General features: G+C 36.8%; 1 protein-coding gene across 2 annotated transcripts in view; it reads left to right on the top strand.

Annotated features, from left to right (window-relative positions):
• The window catches only part of SSBP2 (single stranded DNA binding protein 2), a 424,376-nt gene that overhangs the window by 388,490 nt on the left and 21,058 nt on the right, over positions 1-14,828 (top strand). For both annotated transcript variants that reach the window (XM_036741120.1, XM_036741118.1), the window contains exons 12-14: positions 1,624-1,678; positions 5,123-5,193; positions 7,611-7,689. In XM_036741120.1, the coding sequence (XP_036597015.1) occupies positions 1,624-1,678; positions 5,123-5,193; positions 7,611-7,689 (205 nt within the window). The remainder of the gene's footprint in view (positions 1-1,623; positions 1,679-5,122; positions 5,194-7,610; positions 7,690-14,828) is intronic.

Genomic DNA, 14,828 nt, shown 5'->3' with positions numbered 1-14,828 from the left:
CTTCAGCATATGCTCTGTATCCAGTATAATACGGATACCCTGCCCAATGAAGAAGAGAGACTTTCTCAGTTACATGGTGTTTCACTTGAAACCTGCTTTTAAAGTCTGAGTAGATAGTAAACTTCCCCACCCTGCAAATATAGAGTGCATCATTCCAACAAACTACTGACAAGTAAAAGTTAAGAGTTGGATTTTTTTTTCAGATGCTTTTTCTTATAATGTCCTTCTTGTGTAGGAAATGTCTCTAATACTTTGAAAAAACTTAACAGCTTAATAGTTTTTCCTTGCTGCCCACCATGCAGTAAGAGCGACGTTGTGTTGTAGTTCTCCTTTCGCATAATTGGATTTTAATGCATTGGAAAATTATATATAATTTACAGCCTGCACTGATCTCATTTCATGAAAGGAGGTGAAATAAAAAGAAAACAATATTAAGCCAAGAAACAAAGAATAAATAGATGAAACTGGAAACCTTTGTTTAGGTGGCTTTCAGAAGTTTGTGACTCAGCCATTATTGAGGTGCATTTTGTTTATGAATCAGTTAGCGCATGTGAAAAACAAAGAATGTTTACTTGCTACTCCAGAGCTTTTTATAACCAGTGTTATGTTATTAGGTTGTGAGTTTAAATTAATCACTTAAAAGGAAAAGGAAATTACTTAGGTATTTTTCCTTCAAGTTGCCTTTTTCATATCTTAACATTTTAAAGTAAATTTACTTTTGGGGCCTTCAAACAATGACAGTGCTCATTGTCCCTAACTAAAACCCAATTTTTTCTAGGATTACATAAAATGTGAACACAATGGAAAGTAAGAGACATTTGGAAAATGCATTCTTTTTAATCACAGTAATTGTGATTTATAGTAAATTTGTAGAACTTTGAAGGAAAGTTTAACTGCCCTCTAGCTGTTAAATAGGGTATTGATAAGCCACACTTAGTAATTCAACAACCAAAGTCTGTTTGAATAACCTATAGTAGCTGTGTACAGTAAATCAGTTAATGTTGGACCTTCCACATCTTCACCTTATTAACACACAGTTTTAGAATTGTAACTGATTTCTAATTACAGAAGTAGGAACACATCTACAAAACGTTACACACATTTGTGTTGATGCTTGGTTGAAGGAAGAAAATATTAGAATTTTTTAAAAAGAACACTGCCAAGAGGAGCATATTTTATTTACATCAAATCTCTTTTAGTATTTTCATTTCTTCACAACTACAGTGAATCACTGGGAAAGAAAAGTAAATGACAAACACATAAATAATTTTCGTTATATAGATTTAAAAGGCCATATTAAATGGTTTACCTTTTATACTTCATCGTGTGATATGTTAATATCATTAATGATCGAGCGCTGTACTCGGAGTTATAGATTCAGTGCTTTTAGAATGCTTATCTAAAGTGCTTAGAATTCTCAAATATATTAAACTAAATCATGTTTTGCATAATGATAAAGTAAGATAGTGATATTTCACAGAAAATAAATGGAGAAAATATTAGCCTCTGTTTTCAATTCTGTATTTTGCAAAGACAAACATAACCTTTATTCTTTGTTGTTGTTATTATTATTATTAATGAGATACCTTTCTTTTCACTAAATATTTTCTATAATTGTTTTAGGGTCCTCCAGGAGGTGGAGGGCCACCAGGAACTCCCATCATGCCTAGTCCAGCAGGTATTGGAATACAAATGACCATATGGTCATTTAATGAGTAGAGTAAATTTATAATAGTTAAATTAACTTGCTTCTAAATAGTGATTGCCTCTCATCTCTTATAGAAGAATTGTGTAGGTAGTAGTCAACTATGCCCTTTAGTTACTGGTTTAATTTTAAGTAAGCACTAAGGAAATATTTGTTACTCGCTATTTGTGAGACCTTGCGCAACTAACTTAAGCCACTCGGAGCCATGAGTTTCTCATGGGGGGCTTGTACTATCCCTGAAGTGTCTTTCAGCTCTAAAAAAAAGATTTTAATATTTTAACTTTAAATATCTGTGTAAATGCATTAACCTGTTATAGTTTGCTTCTACTTTTCAGTTTAAATCTTTCAGTAAGATGTTTATTTTTAAAATTTCTAAACTATCAACATGGTGAAATAGCCTCTATGGAATTTATAGAAGAAATTGTCTAACTTAAAGATTTGTTGAATAAAAATAAAAGATTTAATCCAAATCTCCCAATTCATGAAATTGCCACAAAAAAGGAAGTAATGCTTTCAGATTCCCTGCTGTTTATGGACCCATATAGCTGTATAGCCACAAATGGGACCTCCCTCCCAAATCTTTCAGGCCTAGGGCTGCAAGTAGGCCAGTGGTGTAAGCCTAGTGGGTTCATATTAAATAACATATTAACTAAGAAAACCACAAATTAACATTATGTTGCATTGTATTTTTGTTTACTTTGTTAAACATTTCTCAATTACATTTTCATTTTGTTCAACACTAAGGAGTTTTGCAGGCCACTTTCAGTCATAGAGTTTGACCCTTTTGATGTAGGCCACTCACCACAAGGATTATTTAGCCACTAAAGCCAAAGTATATCAGAAAGGCTTTTTTAAAAAATCTTTTCAACTAGGATATTTGTTAATGTCTTTTAAAAAATTATAAAATCAAATAAATAACAATACTTTAAATTACTATTACTTGTAAGGTTTTTATATGGAATTTAAAAACATTAAATTTACATAACTATATCATATAGAAAAGTTTGAAATGAAGTTTAAATAGCACCTTGTAAATATTTATACTCATTGTCATTTTTTTAAAACGCAAAGTTAATAATTAACAGTGATTTTGTACCTTGCTTTATGAACTCTTTTAAGTTATCTCAAAGGCAAAGCCTTTTAGGTATCTCTATTCTGAACTTCCCCAAGGAGAATATTGCAAAATTCAATGGAGACAGAAAGATATAAATTAATCTTACTGTCCATGTCTTAGTTACTGGTCTTATTAAAAGCCTTGGTTCAATTAATTTTCAATTATAAGGTCCATATTGCATGACAATATGTTCTTATAAACAACATGGAAAAATGAAACCTCATAGCATATCCTAGGTAAAAACATGTATAAGTATTTACACAGTCTTTCATTAGTTTGTAATGATGCGACACCTTGTAGGAAAATGGACAGGGACTGGTATATAGGGACCTCCCAGGTGAGGAAATTCTCAGTACCAATACAGATTGGCCTCCTCTGTTCTTAGAGAGTTGCCTAGAACACTCGAAGGTGACTTGATTTGGCCAGTATATCCATGTCAAAGGTAGGACTTAACTTCCAGGTCTTCCAAGCTTCAAGGATGGCTATCTCTTCTGCCGCTCTGCCTTCCACATGTGGTATACATAACCTCTATTAACTATCATATGGTAACCCAGGACACAGCATGTACTAATCAATAAACCATCCAGTTAGTTAGGTCCTGGGAGGTTACTAGTGGTCTGTGCCCACAGATTCCCACTCCCAAATTCTCTCCTTTCATCCTTGGTCAGAGGAAAGTTAGTTACTCACTAGATATCACATAAGTAACCCACTTTGCAATGCCATTTCCAGGGTAGATGCACAGAATCCCTGGTTAATCATACTGACCTTATTCCTCTCCCTCTGGTATTGCATTGGTTACACACAAAAATAGTGAATGAGTGAAAAAGAAGTTCTGTCCTTTTCACCTCATAGAAACTTGAAATGTGTGTTGATTTCTTCCCCTCTACATGTGCCTTCATTTTCCCTTTAATCCTACCCAAAGACCAAGGCTGTTAAAACTTTTAAAAAGTCTCTTCGATATTTCTTTTAAGCAACCCAGTGTTTTGCTTTTAAAAAGAATTTTATTTAGTAGATAAAGATTTTTCCATAGCCATTTAAAGGCTAACTTGGGGTATACGTTTTAGAGGCATGGTGCATTGATACAAAAGTAAAATTCAAATAGACAGCAAACAAAGATGCATGACCGTGTCCAAAGAAGTCCCACGTCTGCTGCAGGAATAGCCAGCAACCTTGAGGCCTGGTAGCACTGAAATAAGTGAAAGAAGGTGAAGGAGCTCTACATGTCCTCAGATCCTTTATTCATTGTTAGTAAGAAGGAAACAGAAATTTGCTCATACTGTTCCAGTCACAGTGGTGGGCAGAGAAGTGGGACCATAGGTTCCAGGGTAAGAGCCCTCAGCCAACTGTTGACACAGCTGTTGCTATGATGCTAGATAATTTCTGTCTTCAACACGGTGAACCAATTCACATAGACTTAATGAATCTCTGGGCACAATAAATCCATTAATATGGAGCAGTATTACATAGTTAATGGTTGTTCTTACAAGAAAAAATTCCAACGTTTCTGCACCTTACTCACAGAAATAACCATTTGAATTTACAGAAGTCTAGAGAATTGTCATTAAATATAAGTGTTTTAAAAGTGATGCTGCTACTATACTGTGAGGTATATTATTGTACTTTATACTTACATGCATAGACTCAACACATTTTTAAATTACTATATATGTGAGATCAAGTGTATGAAAAAAATATCACAGCAGCTATTTTGGAAGAAAGTATCTTACACTTCAGTCAGGTGATCTGTTTATATTCAGACTGTATAGGCTCCTTCTTGTCTTTCTCTTGGAACTAAGCCAGAGGACTCCTCTAACTCTTGCTAATTATTTGAATAAATTGAAAGAAAAAAGAAATACTTGCAGAGCCTGAGGGGAAATGAGAGACTCAGTAGAACCTGGCTTTAGGAGATTTGGGCTATATCTGCATGTAGTCAATGAAGTGGAGAATTAAGGCAAGTATCTAGTTAATTCAATGAGAACAAATGATTTTCCCTCAATTTTATAGAATTCTCAAGTAGTAGTATTTGTTTTTTTTAAATAGCATCATGCAAGTAATTGTCCCACTTCTCCATGTCACTGCCTGTTTATAGGCTTTTAATCATAATGGGATTGAATTCTCAAATCAACTGAAAAATGAAGACTGGCACCTATTTGTTAATAAGCTTTGCTGCTGCCTGTTTCAGATGATGCAGCTAAAAACATGTCTAAACATTTACACAGTCTTTCACTAGTTTTTTCACTATGCAACACCTCATATGTCTTGACAATAAGGAAGGATATTAATGAGCTAATATTTTGTTTTAGATTCTACCAATTCTGGAGATAACATGTATACTCTAATGAATGCAGTACCTCCTGGACCCAACAGACCTAATGTAAGTATGAATCCATTATTAGTTTTTCTTGAGTGTACACTATGTCCTTCAGATTTGCAAAATCAGTTCTTTTGGACATTTTTGAAGATTCTAGGCAGTCTAGACAAAACTACCAGAGAAAAATGAAATTTTCTTCAAATTCTCCAAGTTGAACAAACAGAATTGTGAGATTCCAGGAATTCTGTACTATTGGCACATAGAATTGACAAAAGAAATTTTGTAGAGGTGTCATTTGAATATAATTTAGAATAAAATAAGTTATTAATGGTCTCTGGCTTACTAATTATATTATAGAAAAATAGGAATTCTGGATAATTTGAAATAATTTATGTGATCATTTTTATGGTCACTCTTTATTCATGTAGTGGTGACTTGTTTTTTCCTCTTCCACATGAAAAGATTTTTATTATTAGCTTGGTTTTCCTGACATGTTGTGAGCTAGGATAACAATATGTGCCATGAGATTAGGAAATCTAGGCCCTATTTGTTAAAATAACCCAGTACTAAAGTAATGATCCCTGTTTGAGTAGTTAGTTTGTGTAAAATCAGAACCCATGGCTTGTCTAGTAGTAAGCTTGAGTTTGACAATATTGAGGCTCCAAGCTGTATATTATGTTCAAACCCTGATTTTAAAATGCACAGTTTATTGAAAAGGAAAGTATGTCATTAAAACAAGTCCTTTGAAGGGCTACCTTGACCTGACTGGTCTCTATCAGCACCTATAATTCTAGGAATTGAGAACCATGAAGTAGAAGCTAGGGTCAAAAGAGGAGTCCCAGCTCTGTCACCTACTAGTCTTGTGATGTTGGGTAATTCACTTTGCCATTCTTGGCCTCAATTTCCTCATCATAAAATGGGGATAATAATATTTATACTAGCTATCTTACAGGGTTACTATGAGGATCAAATGATATTACTTGATCTCATTGAACAAACAGAATTATAATTGTAAGTTTAACAGGTACCAAATTTAAAAAAAAAAATTCTTCATCTTTAGAGCAAGAGTGTGAGGTATACTATGTAAAAGAAATGAGATCATGGATGCAACATTTTATAAACTTTAAATAAATCACTATCTAAGTGCCAGCTATGATCCTATGATTATTACTGTAAATAATTGGAACTGAAAGTATAAAATGTTGCCATACCAGTGGTTGTACATACCAAGGATTTGGAAGTATCAGTTCTGATGTTGGCATAGTGTTTGGAAAGAACCCTTGTTGACACAAGCCAACCACATCTTTCAGTCCTACCTTCTGTTCCCTTGTTATGGTAATGCAGATTATAAATTCTGTTCCATTTAGCATAAAAATAAAATCCTGTCAGGATATTTAGAAGCTGAGAATTTGGGAATATCCAAGCATTTGTTATTCTAGAGTATTACTTTCATATGAATGTACATACCCATAGGAAGAAATCTTCCAAACATGAAAATTTTCACAATTCAATGGATAAGACTCACATACTTTTTTTTTTCCATTCCATCTCTCAAATCTGTGTGATACATTTCTGATCTGACTATGGCAACAGCCAGCAGTGGGAGGAGAGATTAGGGAAATCAACAGGCCTTTCTTGATCTTCCCAGCTGATGGCGCTTCCTCCCTGAATAACCTTGATTTATTTGTATATAGTTTATGCATACTTATTTTTATATTATGACAATAATAGTCTTAGGTTTCCGAAGTGCTTTATGGATATTATCTCATCCTTAACGAGATAGCGGCAAGGCATCATTTATAATCTCAGTTCCAGTTATTTACAATAATAATCAATCATAGGATCATAGCTGGCACTTAGAGAGTACTTTATTTAAAGATTAGGGTGTTAAAAACATGGTCCCATTTGATCCTCACGATAGCCCTGTAAAATAGCTAGTACAGTTATTATTAATACAAATGAGATTACCTTAATTTGGGAGATCAGTGCTTTTATCATTCACATTTTACACCCAAGGAAACTGAGGCACAGAGAGATTAAGTGACTTGCCCAGTGTCATGTACTCTATGCACGTTGCCACCTTGCTGCCACGTTTACGTGTTCTTAGATGCGCATGTTATCTGTTGACTGTTGACTCCTCGACGACTTCATTTATGTTTTCATATCCCCAGCACCCAGTCCAGTGCCTGGCATATAACGGGTACTTAATACATGCTTATTAATTGACATGTACAAAACACTGTAGCAGTTGCAAAGTCATATGACACAGTTCTTGTCCTGAAGTGACTGTCAGTCCACTCAGGGTGGAAAAACATTGGGAGAAGGCATTGGAAATTACAATTTTTAAGTGAAAAGCATGCATGTGTTCCCTATCAGAGTTATTCATTAATGGATACTTGATTATTGAGGACTGAAGTTGTACCCAGACTTTAACTTGAGCTTTTAAATTTATGATCAGTCATTTTCATTTTTTTTAATAGTTTCCGATGGGCCCAGGGTCAGATGGTCCAATGGGTGGATTAGGAGGAATGGAATCACATCACATGAATGGATCTTTAGGTAAGGAAATTAAATATAATATTTAATGTCATGACAGTTCTTGATGCAAGGTATTAACATATTCTAAATTGTGGTGCCCAAATGTTGTTGGCATGGTGCCTGAATTTCATCTGAAAATATGAAACAATGTAAGTGCTCAAATCCAACTACAGATTCAGTTGTTTATCTTAATCTATTAAAATATATATAATCTTAAGTTAATGGTCATAGAGAATATTGGTTAAATGCCAATTGAATAACTGTTCTTTTTTAATAATTAATATCCAAAGTGACCATTTTATCTCCTACTAGAAGGCTAATTAAATCTCAATACTTTTTTGTGTTGAGTTCTTGTACTCTCTTTTACTCTGAAAAGTCCTATGATCTGTGTATTCTTCAGTACATAAAGAAGTTAATTATCATTCACCTCTTTTACCAGGCTACTCTAAAAATTAAAATACATACTCTCTCTATGTAATTTCTTTAAATAAATTAACTGTGAATTTATGCCTATAAACTTTGTAATTGGAGAATGAGAAGTTTTTTAAACTCTTAAGAAGCAGTACAGGTTGTGTTATCCTAAGAAACAAATCAGTATATATATTTATTATATTATATAATATTATATTGTAACATGTGTAAGTAACTATTTTTTTAACAATCTTTTAAATCCTATTATCCAGCATCCTATCAGCTGGAGAACTCTGTGATCCTGAACTTCTGTGCTTCCCAGTACAATGGCCAGGGATGTTCCTAATGATGATCTTGAGGCAGTGCAGGAACCTGCGCTAACTCCTGAATCCTGAATCAGAGAAAGATTAAGTCCCAACCCCATTCAGAGTAGCTTGAACGCTCAGTTCTTTTTATCCTGTTCAAATTCTTGGGAACATGCTCGTTAATATGGGGTACATTGAGTGGCAGGCCTCCAGTACACTGAGAGCATATTTTAAGAAGGATCTGTGGAAGGCTAATGGACAGGAGGCACACAGGCCAAGAAGGCAGGGATGGGTTGTGATCTGTCGCAGGGCATGGAGGACCCATATGGCTGAGATAAAAGGAGGACAGATGTGTTGAAGGACCGAGAGTAGTCTGCTTACCAGAACACATGAGAAACCATACCAGTATTCCATATCTATTCGTTGACCACCTGATATGACAGGATCATTGATTTAGAGGGAGAAGGAAACTTAAAGACCATTTAGTCTAAACCCCTCATTTTATGGAAACCCTAATCGACACTAAATGGCTTGGCTAAGGTCACGCAGGTAATTAGTGGCAGAGCCAACATGAGAACACACGTGCTTTGACTCCAACATTCTGCTGAATCATTTGGTGCTGAAATGAGGAATTTTTGTTGTGCTTCATGATTTTCAGGGGGCAGCTAGGTGGTGAGTCAGGAAAAGTCATCTTCCTAAGTTCCAGTCTGGCCACGGACATTTACCAGCTGTGTGACCCTGGGCAAGTCAGTTAACTGTTTGCCTCAGTTTCCTCATCTGTAAAATGAGCTGGAGAAGGAAATGGCAAACCGTTCCAGTATCTTTCCCAAGAGAACCCCAAATGGGGTCACAAAGAGTCAGACACAACTGAAAAAGGACTGAACAACAATGGGATTTCCAGTTGTTCTTCCCTCATAAAAAGGGAGGTAGTGCAGAGGAGGTGAGAGAAAACTAGAATGAAGAAAAATCCCAGCAGTACAATAAGATGAAGAGAAAAAATGTTTTATTGGCCCAGGGGATAAAGCACTGGACTCGGGGGCAAGAAAGACTTGTATTTTCAAATACTCCCTCTGACGTCTTTTAACTGAATGACTGTGGACAAGTCATTTAACTTCGCAGAATATTTCCCCATCTCTTAAGTGGGGATAATGATACTTAACGTACTTATGGCACAGTTCTTTTGAAACTCACAGTAGATAATATATTTAAAATACTTTGTAAACTTTAAAGATTACATTGTGTCAGTTATTATTACTACAGTGAAATTTATTGAATCGCACTGGATGAGATCATAGCACCAAGGGCAGAAATACCCACATAAATAAGATCATTGAATCCGTTGATGTATTTAGGAATCACTTTTAAGGCAGCCAATGAATTCACAGCCTTCATATTATTATACTGTACCTAATACACAATCTAGCTGTAGGTAAAATCATCTTAAATAAATGTGCTGTTTGCACCATAGCTTAAGGTTAGAAGTATCTTACAGTGCTTTCAAACCTGACTGACATCTATTTCTGTGGCTGTCTGGTCAGTGTGCCTTTGACTAGCATGTGGAAGAAAAGGTCTTGGAGCTTTTAACTATACATATAAATATAGATGGAGAAATACTGTTTAAACTTTAAGTGGTAATTCTTTCAACATAAAAGTGTGTATTTCTTAATATGTGCTCCAAAAACTTAACAGTGACTAAAATCCTAGTAGCAGACTCAAAACATAGAAATCTAAGGATTTTTCATGATGAACATACCACATTTAGCTACATAAAAGAAAAAAAATTCCACTTTAGTAGCTATGTGAATAGAATCTTTAAATCCTATAGTTTCTCAAGAGATATTGACGTCCCCATGACAACTGAATTCCACCGTGAACTACATCTTTCTGTCATATTCCACAGATCATCCTGTCACAATCAGAATCTCCCATGCAGTTTTTAAAGACAAAATATTTCCTGGAGTTTTACCACACTTTAAAAAGTGAAAGGCCTTAAACATACATATAAGAGACTGTAAGAAAAGCCAAGTCCCCAGAGAAAAGTAAGCGGAATCAGAACTATTTACACAATGATGACAGCAATGTTAAAAACAAAAAAGAAAAAAAAACATGAAAGACTCCAGAACTCTGATCAGTGAAATTGGCAAGTAATGACTTTAGAGAAGAGATGCTGAAGCATGCCTCCCACCTCTCTGCAGGCAGGTAGCAGAATTTAGGTGCGGAATAAATGATTGCTTCAATCCTCCATGTTGCTTGTGTGAGAGAAGACAGCCAGAAAAATCTCTTTGGGGGCTACATCCACACAATAGCAAACAGATTTAGTCAATCACTTTTCAGTCCTGTCTGACTCTTCATGACCCTGTCTAGGGTTTTCTCGGCAAAGATATTGGAGGGCTTTGCTATTTCCTTCTCCAGCTCATTTTACAAATGAGGAAACTGAGGCAAACAGAGTTAAGTGACTTGCCCAATGTCACACAGCTGGTAAATGTTTAAGGCCAGATTGGAACTCAGGAAGATGAGTCTTCCTGACTCCAGGTCTGGCGCTCTATCCACTGCACCACCTAGCTCCCCCTATAGCAAATAACAAATTTGGGAAGTGTAAGGATTTGTTAAAACTTGGATCATCTCAATATCTATAGGAAAGCAGTGTTTGGATTTCAGCTTTATTCAGTCAGTCAACAAGCATTCCCGAAGCACTAACTATGCACCAAGCGTTGTGCCTAGTGCTGGAGATACAAACAAGACAAAAATGGTTCTTTACCTCAAGAAACTCACACTATAATGGAGGAGATAAACGTGCAAGATATAAAGAGTAGATAGAAGGTCACCCTAAAAGAGAAGACTTCCTGCAGAAGGTGGAATTTGTGCTGAGTCTCCACAGAAGCCAAAGAAACTAAAAGGTGAAGGTGAAGACGAAAAACATTCTGGGCGTAGGAGACAGCAAGTTCAAAGTCAGGGGGTAGAGTGCAAGGAATGGCAAGCCCATTGTGGCTGGATCATTCCATGGGGTAGAGAAAAGTGGTAGAAGACAGAAATGGTAGGAAGGCCAAGTTATGAAGAGCTTCAAATACCAAACATGGGTCTTTTCTGTTTGATCCTGGAATGTAAGAGGAAGCCTAGACCTGTGTTCAAGGACATCTTTTGACAGCTGAGTGGAAGAAGAACTGGAGAAGGGAGAGAGTTGAGTCAGAGGACCAATTAGAAACCTACTGCAACAGTCCTGGCAAATGGTGAAGAGGCTGTATGTGAGAGGTGTGCAGGTAGACACAATAAAATTTAGCCATAGATTTGGTATGTTGTGCAAATGAAGGGTTGAGGATGCCACTGGAGCTGTAAGCCTGAGTAACTGGGAGGTTAGGCATGCCCTCAGCACTAATAGGAAAAGTGTGGAAGAAGTATGGGTTTGGAGGCAAAGAAAATGAGTTCTGTTTTGGACATGTTGAGTCTGAGATCTGCTCTAAGATGTCCAAAAGGCCCAGGACTGTGGCTCTGGAGAGAAACCAGAGCTGGATAAAGAGATCTAGGAAACATCTGCAGAGAGATGGTGATTGAATTCATGAAAGGTGAGGAGGTGGCCAAGTGAGAGGGTATAGAGGTGTAATGGCAAGCAGGGTGGGACTTTTTGCTGTTTTTTTTTCTTTTGGAGTACTTCCCAGCACTAAGGTAATCAAGTGCCTTTGATTGAACATTGCCTTTGTTTAAATCAAGAGTCTTTGATTAAATCAAGAGTGGTTGATGACCTGCTTAAGTCACAAGAAAGCCTAAGTCACATGAGTTTGAATCACATGGTTGTGACACCCTCTGACACTGAAGAAGTGTATATGTACTCTGAGGTTAGCATTTTGCTTTGGGGCTCACTCATTGGAAGAATATTCCTGTGATTTGGCCAGACGAGACTCTGCGTAGCCGTTAAGGAGCCCCCAGGCTTTGAAAACCCAGATCTTGGTGCTTGTTATTGCTGTAGACAGACAGAAGCTTTGTCTGACGATTATTTGCTCTTTTTATGTAATTTCTGCTCATAATTTCTGTTTGTGTTTTCTCTGAAGTTCAGAGTGCTGACTTTTACCCCTGAACTAAGTGAATGATATATGTATGTTTAATTAAAGTGAGATTGTAAACCCCTTAAAGTTGCTTTCCTTAGAAAAGCAGATCAAATAACCTGTGCTAGCAGCCCTCCTGTGTGCTGGTGTTAATTGGCCTTACACAGCCACAGTAGCGGCAAGTAGCATTGTTGTTACAAGAAGAAAAAAAGAGAAGGCGGCCCATGATAGGACCTTGGATAACTAACTACACTTCATGATTATAACATGGATGAAGAATCAACAAAAGGGCCTGAGGAGTGGTCAGATAGCCAGGAGAGAGCAAGTGTCAGTAGAACCCAGATATCAAATGCTGAAAAGAGGTTAAGAAGGATGAGATTTCAGAGTAGGCCATGGGCTTTGACAATTAAATCATTGGTAACTTTGGAGAGGACAGTTTCAGTTGAAAGAAGAGGTTGGAAGCCAGATTGCAGAGGGTTACAAAGAGAGTGAGAGGAGAAGCGGAGACACTCGCTGAGGGTAGATATCCTTCTCAAGGAGCAGAGATACAGGACTATGAATAGTGGGGATGGTTGCATGAGGTGAGATAGAACCAATGAGGAATTTTATTCTTTTGGTTTTGGTGATTACTGTGATTCATTCCTATCAGATATACCTTCAGTTAAATTTTCTCTTTCTTTAAGCCCCTCCTAAGTTGGGGGAATGACAGGTTTCTTCCAGTAACCAGGAACTCCTTAGTTAAGGAAAGAATATATAGAATGACTTAAAACTTGCCATTTTGGGAGCAGCTCTGGGTACATTTTAACAAAACCCTAAATGACACTGTCTCTTATCTATCTAACCATAGCTTGTCACTTTCCTACTTATCTACCAAACTCATAGTGTGGGGGAAAAAGCATTTATTAAGTGCTTATTATGTCCTAAGCACTGTGGATACAGAGAAAGGTGAAAACTAAGACTGTGGAAATATGGTGGCAATAGGAGTGGTAACATTGGTGATCCAGCAATGAGCTTGCCTGGGGTGGGAGACCCTAAATACATCCAGTGTGGCAGCTATGAGGGATCCCAGAAGGATCTGCAGATAAGAAAACGGAGATTCAGGTCAAGTGATTTGATTAAATCATAGTCACCCAAATCGAGGCATGCTTTCCTTTCTGCATATTTCTTTTCTCATGAAATGAGCTGATTCTCTTGTTTATAGAATGCCACAGAGCCTTTTAAAAAAGGGCAAGTGATCAATAAATGTTTATTGGCCTGAATTCATTTAATTGAATGAAAGGCTTTGGGATTACTTGTTTACTGAATCAGTTACAGGTGTTACCTGCAGCTTGGTTCCACATGGTGCCCCTTCTGTACATATAAAACCTCTAAACCTGTCATTCTGCAAAAAAGTTTATGAATCACCTCCTGATGATGAACTTAAAATGTGGAGGGAGAAATACATTTTTGGACATGGCTAATGTGGGGATTTTTTTCTAGGTTTTTAAATTTTAAAAAAAAAATTAAGGGGAGGGAGGGTGATGGGAAAGGTAAATGAGTAGAAAAATACTTGTTACTTGTAAAATAAAAAAAATTAAAGATATTTTTAAAACAATCCTAAAGTGCAAGGGAAAAATGTTTACAAAACAGGAATAGAGGGTAGAGGGTAAATCGATTGACAGACTGTTTCTCTGTGGTAAGCAAATAGTGTGATAAAGAGGCATAGATACAGTTCTCACCTCTTGCAGTTGTGGGACAACACTTGTTCAGTGCTCTGAGAATGTATTGACGTCATAACAAAGGAGGCCAGATCAGAGTGGGGTGGGGGTGGACAACTAATGTCTGATATAAGTTCATGTCCTGTCTCTGAATTTACCTATGTGACCATGAACAAATGACTTAACCTGTCTTAATAAGTTTCTTCATCTGTAAAATGGGATAATACCTATAGTATCTACTTCCTGAGTTGTTTTGAGGCTGAGGCAAGATTATATGTCAAGTGCTTTGTAAATTTTAAAACACTAGGGGCAGCCAGGTGGCACGGTGAGTAGAGCACTGGCCCTGGAGTCAGGAGGACCTGAGTTCAAATCCAGCCTCAAGACACTTGACACATGTACTAGCTGTGTGACCTTGGGCAAGTCACTTAACCCCAATTGCCCTCTGCCCTCCCCCCCCCAAAAAAAAGCAAAAAAAAAATTTTTAAACACTAGCTTCATGCCAGTCATTGATATTAGCAACATAGTGGAGCTTAGGGCAGCTAGGTGGCGCAGTGGATAGAACGCCAGGCCTGGAGTGAGGGAGAGTCATCTTCCTGAGTTCAAATCTGGCCTCAGACACTTCCTAGGCTGTGTGACGCTTGGCGAGCCACTTAACCCTTTTTGCCTCAGTTTCTTCATCTATAAAAATGAGCTGGAGAAAGAAATGACAA

This window comes from Trichosurus vulpecula, chromosome 1 (genome assembly GCF_011100635.1).
Source record: "Trichosurus vulpecula isolate mTriVul1 chromosome 1, mTriVul1.pri, whole genome shotgun sequence".
Classification (NCBI taxonomy): Eukaryota; Metazoa; Chordata; class Mammalia; order Diprotodontia; family Phalangeridae; genus Trichosurus; species Trichosurus vulpecula.
This window is presented reverse-complemented; position numbering and strand designations above follow the sequence as displayed.